General features: G+C 40.5%; 1 protein-coding gene across 1 annotated transcript; it reads right to left on the minus strand.

The window, feature by feature from the left end:
* Positions 1-2,322: 2,322 nt before the first annotated feature.
* LOC135553978 (uncharacterized) lies at positions 2,323-15,984 on the minus strand. Its single transcript, XM_064985953.1, has 4 exons — positions 15,500-15,984; positions 11,148-11,453; positions 8,245-8,571; positions 2,323-8,106 (listed from the first exon to the last, which is right to left on the minus strand). Exons 1-4 carry the CDS (start codon positions 15,846-15,848, stop codon positions 7,616-7,618), a joined length of 1,473 nt encoding a protein of 490 aa, XP_064842025.1. The 5' UTR covers positions 15,849-15,984; the 3' UTR covers positions 2,323-7,615.
* Positions 15,985-16,633: the final 649 nt, after the last annotated feature.

Below are 16,633 nucleotides of genomic sequence, written 5' to 3' on the forward strand. Positions count from 1 at the left end.
TCTGTATACATCAACAATGTCGCTCTTGCTGCGGATGATTCCCTGATCCACCTCTACGCAGACGACACCATTCTGTATACATCTGGCCTTTCTTTGGACACTGTGGAAACAAACCTCCAAACGAGCTTCAATGCCATACAACACTCCTTCCATGGCCAACTGTTCTTAACCGCTAGTAAAACTAAATGCATGCTTTTCAACCGTTCGCCGCCCGCACCCGCCTGCCTGACTAGCATCACTACTCTGGACGGTTCTGACTTAGAATATGTGGACAACTACAAATACCTAGGTGTCTGGCTAGACTGTGAACTTTCCTCCAGACTCATATTAAGCATCTCCAATCCAAAATTAAATCTTGAATCGGCTTCCTATTCCGCAAGAAAGCCTCCTTCACTCAGCCAGTTTTGCTAAGGTATCCTACCAATCCTTGACTTCGGCAATGTCATTTACAAAATAGCCTCCGACACTCTACTCGGACTGCATCGTTTTCTATCACAGTGCCATCCATTTTGTCACCAAAGCCTCATATACCAGCCACTACTGCTACCTGTATGCTCTAATCGGCTGGCCCTCGCTACATATTCGTCGCCAGACCCACTGGCTCGAGGTCATCTATAAGTCTCTGCTTGGTAAAACTCCGCCTTATCTCAGCTCACTGGTCACAATAACACCCACTCGTAGCACGCGCTCCAGCAGGTATATCTCACTGGTCATCCCCAAAGCCAACACCTACTTTGGCTGCCTTTCCTTCCAGTTCCCTGCTGCCAATGCCTGGATTGCAAAAATCGCTGAAGCTGGAGACGTATATTTCCTTCACTAACTTTAAACATCAGCCAGCCAAGCAGCTAACCGATCGCTGTCGTTAGCCCATCCAATCTACCTACCCCATCCCCATATTGTTTTTATTTACTTTTCTGCTCTTTTGCACACCAGTATTTCTACTTGCACATCATCTGCATCTATCACTCCAGTGTTCATTTGCTAAATTATAATTACTTGCTACTATGGCCTATTTATTGCCTTAACTCCTCACGCCATTTGCACACTCTGTATATAGCCATTTTTTTTCTATTTTGTTAATGATTGTATGCTTGTTTATTCCATGTAACCCTTTGTCACACTGCTTTGCTTCATCTTGGCCAGGTTGTAAATGAGTACTTGTTCTCAACTAGCCTACCTGGTTAAATAAAAGTTACATTTTTTTATTTTTAAGAACCATAGTTAATGTCAGTTCTCACTTTACATGATTCTCAGTTATCTGAGCCATGAGAGGTCATATGTGTGTGTGATTTGTGAATGTGGACATGTTCTTCCTTTAAACTCCCCCTAACCTGGACATCTGCCTCATCCTTGTTCTGACCGGACATTCTGTAGTGGTTGCTAACGGCCTTAAGCCAGCACCTAAGATTTCTTAATGCATTCATGGTCCTTCGATTCTCTACAACCCTACCCCTATTTTTCACCTGGATTCATCATAACCATGTGTGTACACCACCTAATAGTTATGTCCCAGAGCATCTATTAGCTATCCAAACAGGAAGCGACGGGACGGAGCAGAGTTCGCCCAAATAGAGCAAATTCCTATTTTCTCCGCTTCTCCTATGCGGCTTTCACGTGCACCGCCAACCGCTCCACTTGGATAGAATTCCGACCACTGCCTAGCTCCATTGAAAATATACGTTAAACTCTGCTACCGCTTCCTGACTAAACACAGTCCCAGAATATTACTTGATTTTCAGGTTTACCTTAAATTGTATGAGAAATTGTCTCCCATCCCACATTTAGATGGAAATTAAAATCTCATTGTCCAAGTTTTAATCATCTTTTGGGATTACTTTACCACCCCATGGCAAAATGAATAGAATTGTATGAAATTAATAATACAATTGCAAAATCTCTCTGTCCCATGGCAAAAAATGTGAAGAATTGTAGCAAACTTGATTTAGAACTTCAACATTTTCTCTCCGTTAAAATGTTTTGCTTGCGAATGTCCCCCCTTGCAAAATGTCCCCCCAAAGGTTTGTGGCTATGAACATGGATATACAGACTGCTCAGCCACTGTGGCCCCTCATGAGTTCAGATTTTTTGTTGACTCCACTCCCATCAATGTTGCCAATCCCTGACCTAAATAATAAGGAAAACAAAAGGTTGATAACATTTATTTTTCTTACACTAAGTACAGAGTTATTTTCTAACATGTACAGTGGGGCAAAAAAGTATTGTCAGCCACCAATTGTGCAAGTTCTCCCACTTAAAGATGAGGACTGTAATTTTCATCATAGATACACTTCTATGACAGACAAAATGAGAGAATCCAGAAAATCACATTGTATGAATTTATTTGCAAATTATGGTGGAAAATAAGTATTTGGTCAATAACAAGTTTCTCAATACTTTTATATACCCTTTGGCAATGAGAGGTCAAACGTTTTCTGTAAGTCTTCAAGGTTCACACACTGTTGCTGGTATTTTGGCCCATTCCTCCATGCAGATCTCTAGAGCAGTGATGTTTTGGGGCTATTGCTGGGCAACACGGACCAAAGATTTATGGGGTTGAGATCTGGAGACTGACTAGGCCACTAAGACCTTGAAATGCTTCTTCCGAAGCCACTCCTTCGTTGCCCGGGCAGTGTGTTAGGGATCATTGTCATGCTGAAAGACCCAGCCACGTTTCATCTTCAATGCCCTTGCTGATGGAAGGAGGTTTTCACTCAATCTCACGATACATGGCCCTATTCATTCTTTCCTTTACACGGATCAGTCGTCCTGGTCCCATGTTTCCACCCCCATGCTTCACAGTAGGTATGGTGTTCTTTGGTTGCAACTCAGCATTCTTTGTCCTCCAAACATGACGAGTTGAATTTTGCACAATTGGTGGCTGGCTGACTACTTTTTTGCCCCACTGGATAACACAACGTCCCATTGCCTACATAATTATATTATCTTGGCAGAGTTGACTTGGCATGAATAGCATTTCATAAGTGCTCTCTTGTTTTTAAGAAATACAGAAACCAAACTACTCAACAATTTGGCAAAATCTAGTTTCAGCATGCTGAATTAAAGGGAATACAGATGTAGAATCTTCATTTGAGCACCCTGTTGCAGAACTTTATTGCAATACAGGACATTTCAAACATGTAAAAAGGCTTCTGAAGTTTAATTTAAACTTTAAAATTTTACTTGATTTTCCCTTACGAAAAATAAAATCAACCCCTACAAAAATTTATTTCTTTATAATCCACATTCTAATTTCCTGTTTCTGCAAACTGGCTCATATTAATCTTACATCTGTATGTCCTACAATCGATCACATCAGAATATAAGAGTGAAAAAACTAAAACAATTTTACAATGTCAAAACGGAACATAAAATAAAATCCTTATTTGAAATAATTGTTTAATTTGGATATCAATTTGAAATCTGCACATGTTCCCTGGATTAAACATAATTATAATACTTAAGAAAAACACAAATCATGAATTCTAAAAAAAAACGATGTCTACTCCATTTAATTCCATCTTTCAAAAATGTTGCATCACAATTTTGCACCTCCTTCACATTTGGTTCAAATGAGGATGAGGCTTTACTCAGTTTATATTACTTCTAAAAGGGGACCATTCAACCACTTTTCAGGAAATAGCCTAAATAAAATGTCTAGAAGCAGACACACAAGATTTCTTTACAATAATGCAAAGCTCGATTGAATGCACTTTTAATGACGACAAATCTGTGTGCATGCTCTTCGTATGTTATAACTATATCCCTCTGTTACGTGCATAAGGATAATAGTTGCCTCTGTGACATGTGATATTAAATGTCCTACATTTCTGCAGTGAGCCATCGTTGCCAGGGGACCCACACAAATGTTATTTAGTTACATCAATGTTTGCAACCTTACAAACAGTTAACCGCCAAAATAAAGAAAACGTCTTTAATAGGGTGTTGGGCCACCACGACCCAGAACAGCTTCAATGCACCTTGGCATAGATTCTACAAGTGTCTGGAACTCTATCAGGGGGATGAGACACCATTCTCCCATGAGAAATAAATGTCCAATTGGGTTGATCTGGTGACAGACAGCCATGGCATATGGTCTACATTTTCATGCTCTTCAAAACATTCAGTGACCACTCATGCCCTGTGGATGGGGAATTGTCATCCTATGGGGGCACAACCATGGTAACCAAAATAATGGCCTGCCCAGCATTTTTATACATGACCCTAAGCATGATGTGTTGTGAATTACCTGCTTTCAACATACTTTGTATCCCTCATACTCAAGTGTTTCCATTATTGTGGCAGTTACCTGTATGCCCATGTGACAAAGGAAGAGAACATGGCTTAATAGTGAACTGTTTTTGTAGGAATCCTTAGGGTTGTGCTAGTTAACGCCAATGAAACACTTCTACTGTCATGCAGACAAATTAATATTTGTGATAGTATTGTAATAATGAGGTAATGGTGTTTCAAATAACCCATTTGCTGTGTTTACTCTTCTGATATTCAAAATGAGGTATGGAGGTCTTGTAAAGTTACAGCAAAAATAAAAGCTCTATAAATTAGAAGAACACGTGTCAGAGTAGGCATTTGAAGAAAAGTGGTTGGGTAATTCATTAGCAAAAACAACTGAGGCATATGAACAGTCGTCACAACTCTTTCAAGAGGTGTGTTAAGTCTTGATTACACTTAGCGGGCATGAGGAGACAACATCAATGCGAGAGCAAAGTGCTAGATAGGAGAAAGACGGGGTCGAGGTATGGCTAACATTGAAAAGTAAAACAAAGCCGATGTCAAGTTTACAGTTCCAATGAATGGAGTTCAGACAAAACAAAGGCTTAAATACTGATGCGTCACACCAATCCACTTGAGATTTGCAATTCGGCACTGTTCAAGGTTAGCTTACTGCGGAGCACAAACGTGTTTTGAGTGGTAATGTACACTGCTTTTAGTGGGAATGAAGTGCACTATGTCAGTTCTAGATAGGCAAATCATCAATAGCAAGTGTGCAGCACTGGCTGCAGATACAATCAGCAACATACATTTTCGACCACTTAAAGCCTTTAAAGGTTTCTACAATGTTTCAGTCTTAGGCTGTGTTTACATAGGCAGGCCAATTATATTTTCCAATAATCAGTTCAGCTCTTTTGCCAATAATGCTCTTTTGCATTAGAGACCAGTCTTAAACACTTTAAAATCATCAATTTGCACATTGGTTACAACCCTGAAGTCAAGGAGGGAAATTCTCTCCATACATTGTATAGTATGAACATGTGAAAAGAGCCACAGAAATAACCTTCCCCGAGGAAGACAAAACAAATCCAGTGGATTATGGAAGAGATTAGTATTTCTTTTCATCGATTGTAGTTTGAAGTGCATGTTCATCTTCAACGATAAATTACTGGCTTCGCCATGAATATGTAACATTACCATGGTCTCAATGGTACAAAGTATTACTTGCTATTACATTCATGCTTTGTGCCGAGTGATTAACCATCATTTCAGTTACTAAACAACTAATTGACCGATTGTAAAATTTTGAATTCCATTTTGTTTTTTTTACTGTCAGCTCAATGTGCACATTGCAACGTTTCTCTAAAGATAAATCATATCAAGCCTAAACTGTGCGATATAATAGGGAGTTGCAGTTTACAACAGGCCAAAATACATTGTTTGGCACGGAATTTGTGGTAATTAATTTATGACCATAATCCATTGCCTGCCTACTTGTCCCGCCTGTGTTTTTCGCTATGTTAGGTTAGTGTGGGGGCAGAGAGAGAGAATGTGCGATCAAGCGCGAGAGAGAGCAGTTGCTTCACGAGATATCTCTACCTGAAAATACATGATCAAAGTCATTGATAGTTGGTATTCAGCAGTCATAAAAGTATGCGTTATTTACTTTGAAGAACTACTAAAATAGTAATTGTCAGAGCTCTAGAGATTTGAGATGACTTGGAATTAAATAAAGCCATCAAATAAAACAAATGATATACACAACTTAAATATTTTATTAAACTAAAGTCATGTAAATAAATTTAATAAGTGATAAGCAGTATCATGTGACTTTAATTGTTTTATTCTGGTGTTACAGCATTCAACCCACAATGCATTTAATGTTCTTTATTTTTAAACGAACCGAAACCAAACCGACCGCAAAAAAGCACTCATCACTACAAGCTGCGGGCGCATCTACAAGAGACAAAGCACAATCAAAATGGGAAGACGCTACGATACTTAAGGAATCTGGCAGAGGGGCTTAAACAGTGTTTGCTTCCCAAGATATCTGTAGAAAAGTAAAGAGCAAACCTGCAAACACCAGTATGTCTCATCTATACAACCCTGCCCCTCAACCCCCCCCCCCCACCCATCCCTTATTAAAATGCCCCTCCCTTCAATATTTTATGTTCCAACAAAGTATTCTGTTAGGCATGGTGATATGAGCAGAAACAATATTCCTGATGTCAAATCAGATGCTCCACATCCATGACTCATCCGGAGGTCAAACAAGACATAAAACAAACCAAAAAGTGTGTTTCATCAATGTGGTATTTCTCTACTTCCCATGACACTTAAACCCAGCCTGCACAATCAGCAGGAGGGTGAGATTCCCATTCTTTCCCCCACTTTATCTTCGTAGACTTGTGTCAGGAATGGTCCTAGGGCAGACATGGATAGGATGTAGAAAAACCCAAGAGGGCTAGCTTGTGCTAGTCATCAACTAGAGGTCTATAGACTTGTGATTCAGGAGTAAATTGCACGATGTTCTGAATATGTGGTTCTTTATAAAAACAACAAGGGCTACCAATGTAACAATACCTTTGTCAAACGTATTATTTGACTGTTTAAAGGAGGTATTTATGTTGAGTGAAAAAATTAAAATACTGTCAAGTGAGGACTGTAAATAGTAAATTGCATGAAGAAGGTAAAGAGAAATACCAGGTTCTTTCCACATTCAGAGGTAAGCAAAACAAAGGTATTACCTCTGCTATTGACTCCAGCAGTCTGTTGCTCTCCCCCTTTACCTTGGGCACATACGCCCTTTGAAATCGAGTCACTGCTTGTAGCACTGGGAAGAAGATGAGACAACGCTTCTGCCACTGAAAGATACAATTCTCACATCAGTGTAATGTTCATTGAAGTTGCAGTCCACTTGATGTGAAATAATAAAAGCACAAAGAGACCAGTTTGATATTCCAAAAACGTAGAAAAGTATATTGAGAAAAGTAAAAAGATCACTTAAAAATTTAACTTCGTTGTTTTGTTGTGAGCGCCACTGTCCCATGCTATAGAGAATGTACAATGGCGAAACATACTAAACACAACTACCAGCGAGATCCAATCCCAAATCATTACAAAGTATTTACCTTGTCGCCACATGTAAGAAATCAAAATGGTGGTAACAATTAAGAAACAGCAGTCAGCAAAACTGTACCTGGAAAAATGCCCCCGAATCCTGACTTACGGTACTTAAAAGTGAACTCAAATGTATGAACTCGAGTACCGATGACCCTCCTGCTACTGATATGGCTATATGAGAGATATGGACTGAAGATCGACTTTGATTCCAAATTCTCTTTTTTTTTTTTGCTTTAATCTTCCAATTCCCTTTTCTATCTGCTCAAGACTTTTTCCCAGTGTGTGTTCGTAGGTGCGCCTGTAGCCGGGATGCCCGGGAGAAGTGTTTCCCGCACTCGGAACAGCAGATTGCTGTCGTCGTCGCCAGTGCTGTGCTGATATGAGTCTGCTGGTGAGCTTTCAGGAGCGGCGCTCGGCTGAACTTCTTGCCGCATTCTTTACACTCGTAACCCTTCCTGCCTTTGAGTGGCACGGTCTTCACATTTGAGTCCAGCGTCATTGTCCCTTTGTCTTCCTTCTCTTCGTCCTCTTCATCTTCCTCCTCCTCCTGTGAAACCGCAAACTTTTTCTTGGGAGGAGATGGGCAGCTCTGGTTAGGCGATTCTGTGTTTTGCCGGCGCACAGCTGCTCTGCCAGGTGACGCGTCGGAGAGCAGGGGGATGGTTTCCATGGTGTTCTCGTCTTCCTCTAGGAGCTGAGCGGGGAGTGTGAGGAGCCGGTGAAGCATCGACGGAGACCTGAGGGACTCCTCAACTGAAACACAGACGGGGGGATAGAAATAGACAAAGTTATGAAGATTATAGGCAATAAAGGGTGACAGACTTAAGAGTAAGTGTGCACATAACTGGCCATGTCACATAGGGACATCATTTCAGTAGTTCCCATGCGCACCTGTGGCTGTGGTGCTTATGGAAGCAGGAGGGTCCTGCGGAGTGTCCAAGGTCGAGGAGAGGACCTCCATGTCCTCCAGAGGCATCCACTGGGGGTCTTGCAGGGGGATGGTGGGGGTGGGCTCCAGGTTCTCACGGATCAGGGCGTTCAGACTGGGGAAGGAGCCCACAATCCCCAGCCCAGATCCCCCAGTCCTCTCCTCACTCCCCTTCCCTGAAGCCAGCTCTTTGATTTGCCACAGGTCGCTGCACCACTTCTGCCCAAACACCTTGTCCAGGATGGGGACCCAGTCCTGGGCTACGGTCAGGACAGCCTGCTTGTCACTGTCTACACACAGAGAGAGGGAGAGAGCGACAAAACTGAGAACAAGACAAACCTGAACTGGAAAACAAATACAAATAATACGGGATGTGGTCCAGACAGCTTTCTTGTCGCTGTCTGCGCAGAGAGAGGGGGAGAAAGAGATTAAACAAACTTGAACAAGACAACTGAACTGGAATAAACGTGCAAAACGCGTGCACGTTTGTTTGTACATCATTGCACCTGAAGAAGAAGTTAACAATTTCAGTGATTATTTCCATCACTATAGAAGTCATTTCTAATGTCGTACATTTTACTATTGATCAATTTTACAAAAATGCTTACATTAAGAGACCCAAGGCAATATACACATAAGAAGTGTTTGTTTGCTTATACCAAATTATACTTATTAATTATACTTGAACCAGCTTAATAATATCTAAACAGTATTACCAGCACAAGTATAAGACTGGACTCTTAGAGTAGAGGGAAACCTATATCTGCTGTACATGGCATGACGCCATATATACTGTAACAAATTGCAGGGGCTTAACTGGAGCAACTATTTGGCACTGACACAGTTAATAGTTAACTGTAACAGGTGAGCTTCAGCTCCCATTTTGACAGCTACTAAATAGGTCAATTGACCAGTTCAACTGAGACCGGTGTTGTGTGCAAGGCATGGTTTATAACATGGTTAAGAAACACATTAACATTTTTATTTAGAAAATGGGGCCTCAGAGCTCTGGTTAGTCCATATTGACTCCTATTCAAAATGTTTTTTTGTGCGTGTTTTACAGTGACTTCTTGGCCACAAGCTTATTTTCAGCACCAGAAATTAAGGGAACACTTGATTTGTTTCAACTGATACTTGCTAAGTGTTTACTAAGACATAACATGGTCATTATGTGTACTTTCTGGCAAGTCAAAGAATGCAACACAATTGGTAACCAGCTGGTATGTACCGGCACTTGTTTCAATGTAGAATGACTCCCAAAATAACCTTCATTATTAGGTCATTACCAATTGATCGATCAAGCAAAAAAATAGCAGCTTGTAAAATAAAGCGTACCTGAGATTAACAATACCCTTGTATTCATCTTAATATGTTGTAAATCCATTCGAATTCAATCACTTTTCTGCAAACGCATTCAGGAGAGAGGTCATCAAAGTTGACCCATTTTTCATACCATGAGACATCCATGTCTTCATCACTGGAAAAGAAAAATGGTTGAGCTTGATGATAGACAACCCTGTTTTTCTAGACTTTTAAATTCTATTTTATAAGTCCTTGAGAACAAATGTAAAAAATATTTTTCTTCTTCAAATTAGCATGTTGTAGCTCAGATCCTACTTTACATTATCTGAGGTTTTTAATGTTGTGCCTGCCATCAGTTGAGACATAACATGCTCTTAAACACAGGTTGGGTGTCATTTCAATCATAGAAAAATAAGTAATAGAATGAACAGATCACTGCAATTTAGCTGCTACACCATTGAAATTTAAATGGAATGTTTTACTTCTAATTAGTACCATAAAGGTGGCCCACCGGTCCATCCGATGTCAACTTAACGGTCATGTGTATTCTGTAATCTATATTTCAAATTGGTTTCCTATTGAGGATTGATATATTCCCATTCATTTAATTTAATTGTACCTTTATTTAACCAGGCAAGTCAGTTAAGAACACATTCTTATTTTCAATGACTGCCTGGGAACAGTGGGTTAACTGCCTGTTCAGGCGCAGAACGACAGATTTGTACCTTGTCAGCTCGGGGGTTTGAACTTGCAACCTTCCGATTACTAGTCCAACGCTCTAACCACTAGGCGCTCTAACCGCTCTAACCACTAGGCTACCCTGCCGCCCATTCATGTCAACATTGTCGGATGTGTGGACCTCCAACCATCTTTGTGGTACTATTTTGAATGCAGAAATGTCCATTTTATTCCAGTTTTAGTACAGGTATCAGCTAAAACATGACAACCGATGGTGGGCACACTACAAAAACCTCATTATGTAAAATAGGGACTAAGATACAACACGCGAATATGAAACACAATTTTACGTGTTTTTAGATAATTGACATTTACGGTAATAAAAAAAATCTAATTTGATAAATTCTGGACATTTTTCCAATTGATTGACAACCCTGTTTGTAAGTTTTTAAATGAAACTCAACCATTTATCTCTTCCAGTGATGAAGACATGGATGCCTCATGGTATTTTCTGAGCACATCTACAACAGGTAAATATGTATGGAAGGTTTCATTCAAATCAAAAGGGGTACTGTCAAAAAGTGATTGAATTCAACTGGATTTACCCTGTGGCATTGCAAGTTGCAACTTGAAACCATATGAACAGGAAGTTACTGGCCTCTCATGAGTAATTTAATGTATAGGCAGAGGGGCCGAGCCCTGGCAGTACTGTGGTACTTTCCATCCGTACATTTTCGATAACAAAACAACCTCCAGTGCTGTGGGATTTGACTGGTATCATAGCAAGCATCCCTTTTTATGTGTGTGTCACATTTGAGGCTGTAAATAAAGCATGCAGTTGATTGTCATGTTGACTAGAACAGAATTTTAATGTTAAAAGACAGACCATTTGTTGTCTCCGTTTGCTCCCTTGGTCCCCGGACAATTTTGACTGTGACGTTTCTGGATTCCTGCCTAGTGTCCTCTGAGCCGCTGGGAAATGCTGTGTTGCTTTCCGACCCACACCTCCTCGACACTCCACCCTTCCCGTTCTCCTGGTGAGCCACACGGCGTAACTGCTCCTCCAGAGCGCTGTGCTCCCGCTCTTTCTTGGTCATCTCCAGGAGCAGGTCGTCGAAACTGGCCTCCACGATTTTGGTCAGCTCACACACAGCAAACTCCAGCACATGCTCCATGACCATCTTTAGCTGACCTGCAGAGAAGGAAACCGAGACAAAATAGTTATAATGAAAGACAGTAGGCTAATTCTGATAAGGAAATAGATCAGTAAATCATGAGGAAAGTAGAAATAAAAACCTGTTGTGCGTTAAGAGGAAATGATTAGGCATAGGTCAATGGCTGGTATCTTTGTAGATAGTGACATTTGAAAGTCGGCACCAATTAAGGTTAAAATACAAACAAAAATGTAAAATCACGTTGCACACAATGCTCTCATTGTAGGATATTTGTTGAACACAGTAGGCAAAAACAACCCTGTATTCTTGCAGGGAAACTTCTCTCCAAAACAACTCTTTTTACTATGTAAATAACGAGAGGATTTAATCAAATAACACAAAAATGCATTCTGCAATGAAATCACAAGCCACACTATTTCCAAACTTGGTGTTTCATCCATTTAAAATGTTAAGGTCTATTTTTGGCTCAGCCATTAGAATTGGAAAAATAACAGCCATTGAGTCCTTTTGAATCTAGTCCATCCCTGCTTTACACATTAGCCTTGACAACTCTTGCTTGTGAAGCATTGTTATTAGAAGCATTTCTCTACATATTACATAGTGGGGCCCTCCTTTTTGCGGGAGCCCAAAACACTAAGAAAAACATTCATCCCATATTAAAAGTTTTAGATCAACCACTTGTGACCAGCAATGGGTATTAACTTTCGCCTGTGCAATATGACTCAAAAGTTACAGATTTCAGCCATGTTAAAAGGCTCTTGATTGATTTGTTGTAGCACTGCCAGACTGTGAAAGTAAAAATCACTTGATTGATTACAACCAAATGAGACCCAGAAAAGACGTGTCTAGGACACCGATTTGCCAATTTCTCCATTTTCGATTGGTTGCTGTTACAAATACACCAATCAAAATCAGTTTAAAATGTGAGGCAGGTTTTATTGGGCATTTCATCCATGGTGGCAATGACAATACATTTAGTTATATTCAATATGAGCGAATTACCATAATTAAATCTCTCACTTTTATAGAGCAGTAAAATATTTAAGGGAATCCTATATGATTCAATGAGAAGGCTTCATTGCTCAGATAGCTCAGTCACATCCCCCTTTGCAATAGGTATAATTTGGCAGCGGTAAACATTCCCCTGAAGTAATCAAGGAAGTTGTCACAGATCACATAATGGTTTTGAAATTAAATCAAATTACCACACTTGATATTTTCAAACATATCCAATCACAGAGAAAATACACTTTTCATTGCATACACTGTAGTGCAAATATCTCCATGATGATATCTGACAAACGAGCTAGACTACTCTTTCCAATAATTAACACCTGTGTAGTAGAAAGCCTAGGCCTCGCCGACATGCAGGAATCATACAATGGCCTACACACACACACACACACGATGACTTGCACCCTCTGTTCTTAACCACAAGTTGTAAATGTAAAACAAGTTGTGCAAAACATGGTGAGAAAACATTTTACATATCCATCACCACACATAGATGGCGTTCGGTCTTAGTTACAGATAAAAGCTGAGAGGAAACTGAAGTACTGAGTCATTGATCACGGTTTCATGCACACAATAATAAGATTGTGGACAGTCAGATTACTAGAATAGATTGTTTAAAGATGCTCTACACAGAAATCGCTCCGCCATTTCCTGGGTGCTAAAATTCTAATAGTTAAACTAATTTCAGTTTGTGACAAAACAAGCAAACATAGAGTTGAGAATAATTGTACCATCCCAACTGCTGTGAAATATCTTCCATGAAGCTGGTGTACAAAACCGAAAGTAAAAGACGAAAAACGAAACTTAAGAACGTGAATCATAGAAATAATGCACATCGAACAGATCTACCCGCCTCTTAGACCTGACAAATATATAAAACTCACATTTCTATGCGAATTTGGCCGGGACGCCCAAAAAGTTAAATATTGCAGCTTTAAAATGTTTTACATGCTTTGCAAGAATAACAAATTCACTAATAATCTTATTTACATGGACACCTGAAAATCAGGCTTCTGATGGGACTTTTTGATAAATGCAGAAAAAAAAAAAATCGCCAATCAAAATAAACATTCTACCACAGTGACAGTGTTATTTCTGCGAAGACTACTTTGTTCTGAGGTTGGACATATAACATGTATGTGAAAACTATTTCTAAGATGCATACTTACAGTTTTTCCAAACTCAATTAACTTGTGCATAAAAGGAGGCTTGCACTACCGGTGCTGGCAAATGTGTAGACCAAATACACTGCTGGAACGCCAATTAAGTTGTTAACATGTCCTAAATATTTTTAAAAGATTGCTCAGAAAACCAGGTGTTTTGATCAGCGCATGCTTACTTCCATTATGACCATACACTGATTAAGATAATGCCACACTCAGCCTTTTGCCATAATCAGTTTAATATACAATTATTAGTGTGCATGTAAACGTACCCATTGATGCGATTTGACTAAAGTAGGAGTGGGATGGCAACTGCTTTAAAGCTGTGGTGAGCAGCAGAGCACCAAGCTGCTGCAGACAATGACAGCATAGGCCTAGTTGGTTTCAGGCAACCTTAGATCATCTACAATGCCGCTTGACAAAGAAAACAGGGTGTTACACACACGGATTTACATAATTAGAAAAGAGAATGGATTACATGTCCAAATCCTTGAGGAAGAAAACAAATCAAGTTGGAAATCAAGTGTGAAAACTGTGTGGAGATTTTGTGCAGCATGGTCTCTACAATTACCCATTTTGTTAAAACCACAGGATATAAATAGTAATTGAGCTGAGTCAGAGAGGAAGAAGCCTACTAGCCTAATTGTTATTGTTGCATTGTGTAAGTATGACATCATGCACTGTATGAGGAGCTACCGGTGTGGGTGTCTGAAGGATGAATGTTGCTGCCAGGTTTCATTTACCTACAACATCAAAATGGCCTCCCTGACCGTCACAACTTAAATATCCTAATAAAAGTGGCGAGATACAGCTCCAGCCTCAGCTTTGTCCAAAATGTGCAAATTGAGTTGAAGGTCTGCCAATGGCCTCAGCATTTTGGGGCACGATGACACACAGCTTGCCCAGTGTCTCCTCCACCCGCCATTTAATATCTCACACCCCTCCTCTCCCTAAATGTATCCCTTCTGAGAACTGAGTGGGTGTGGTTTGTGTTTGTGACTGTCATTGGAGAATTATTGGGGGGGAAAAGGCATCCTATCCTTTGCTGCCACTGCTAAGTAAAGGCTCAACAACAATAACGTCACTGCCTTGTCAACCATCGATAGTCCTCTCATCCCAACCCATCTTCAATTACAGAGAAGAATGTAGGAAGGGATGTATGTTGCAGTCAAGTAGGCCTATCATTTTCACTGAATGGGGATAGATGTGCAGTCTTTCAGTGAACCGCTTGCTTGACAACCAGTGACAAGGTTGGTGATGTTGTCACTAGTTCTCAACCTACAACTTGTACATTGTAACAATCGCAAAGGCAACAATGTCACCGCAGATGACCAATTGGCCTGGACACATAACAATAATTGTGTACACCACGAGACAAGAAACCATTGTAAGCGTTCACAAGGACACATGCCTGAGTCAAATAAAACCCAAGTGAAACAAAGAAACCAAGGTAATAGAACCATATTGAAAACGACCGTTTTTCATATCCTCAAGATTTTACCACACATGTTATTGATTCCCAGTGTGCTGCAGGCTACTACTGCACGTCATATTTACATATCAACTCTGGTTATTATTATCAAGCTTTTTCCGCTCTATGTGGATACCTATACCAGGATGCTGTTGTTGACTTCGCCACTATATGTAAACTGAGTGTGTGGCTACGTTGTGCCACAGACACGTAAACAAGCAGTCGGCGGTCAAACAGACTGTAGGGCTACAGAATGGAGTTATTGCCTTGTTTCAAATGTATAAACCTCTAGGTTCCTTGGTAGTAACCTTGCCTAACTAGTAACCTTGTCTAACTAGTAACCTTGCCTAACTAGTAACCTCGCCTAACTAGTAACCTTGCCTAACTAGTAACCTTGCCTAACTAGTAACCTTACCCACTACTCGTCCTTTTTGATCCAGTCTTTGAGTGTTTGCGTGCACGCCGCGCTCTGTGCCGTGGCTGGGGGTGTGTGTCTCGGGCTTTGTTCGATCCGTGGCCGCGTTGTCTTCCATGCCACCGTTGAACGCGGCTCCATTTTCTACCCCATTACATTCAAACTTCAGTGATTGAAGCTTTAACTTAAGTCGTTGGTTTTCTTGTTCTTTGACGGCCGTTTTCATTAACACAGAACTCAAGCTTGACCCAACAGTCTTGGTTATTTCCTGGACTGCGAGTTGCACTACTTGCTCTAGTGCAGATTCCAGCTGACCTTGAAAAAACGAAATGTATACGGCGCCGTTCATGATTTCGTCCGTTTTGGTGGAAGACCTCTTTCATTCTTCCCCCACACCCCCAAAATATAAAATAGAAGTCAGCGCACAACTGATTTACACAAGAGAACTAGCTACCTCTATCAACGGATCATGTGTGTACACCCCTTGGATGTTACCGTAGTATCACTAGTGCAAAGGCAATGGAGTTTCTCCTATCTCATTCATAACAATTGTGTTTCTAGTCCCACCTTTATGTCGTGCACCTGAGAGCGCAGTGTGGAGACGAATCGACTCGTTTAAATCAGTCGTCTTGATAAGCCCTTTTCAGCTCGTTTATAATGAACAAAAATATAAAGGCAACATGTAAGTGTTAGGGCCATGTTTCATGAGCTGAAATAAAACATCCAGAAATGTTCCATATGCTCAAAAAAGGTATTTATCTCAAATGTTGTGCACAAAGTTGTTTACAACCCTGTTAGTAAGCATTTCTCATTTTCCAACACAATGCCACAGATGTCAAGTTGATGGAGTGTGCAATTGGCATGATGACTGCAGGAATGTCCACCAGAGCTGTTGCCATGGAATTGAATGTTCATTTCTGTACCATAAGCTGCCTCCAATGTAATTTTAGAGAATTTGGCAGTACGTTCAACCAGCCTCACAACCTCAGACATGCCAGCCCAGGACCTTCACATCCAGCTTCTTCACCTGTGGGATCGTCTGAGACCAGCCACTCTGACAGCTGACAGTAATAAAGCCCTTTTGTGGGGGTGAAACGTATTCTGATTGGCTGGGCCTGGCTCCCCCAGTGAGTG

Source organism: Oncorhynchus masou, chromosome 14 (genome assembly GCF_036934945.1).
Source record: "Oncorhynchus masou masou isolate Uvic2021 chromosome 14, UVic_Omas_1.1, whole genome shotgun sequence".
In the NCBI taxonomy this organism is placed as follows: Eukaryota; Metazoa; Chordata; class Actinopteri; order Salmoniformes; family Salmonidae; genus Oncorhynchus; species Oncorhynchus masou.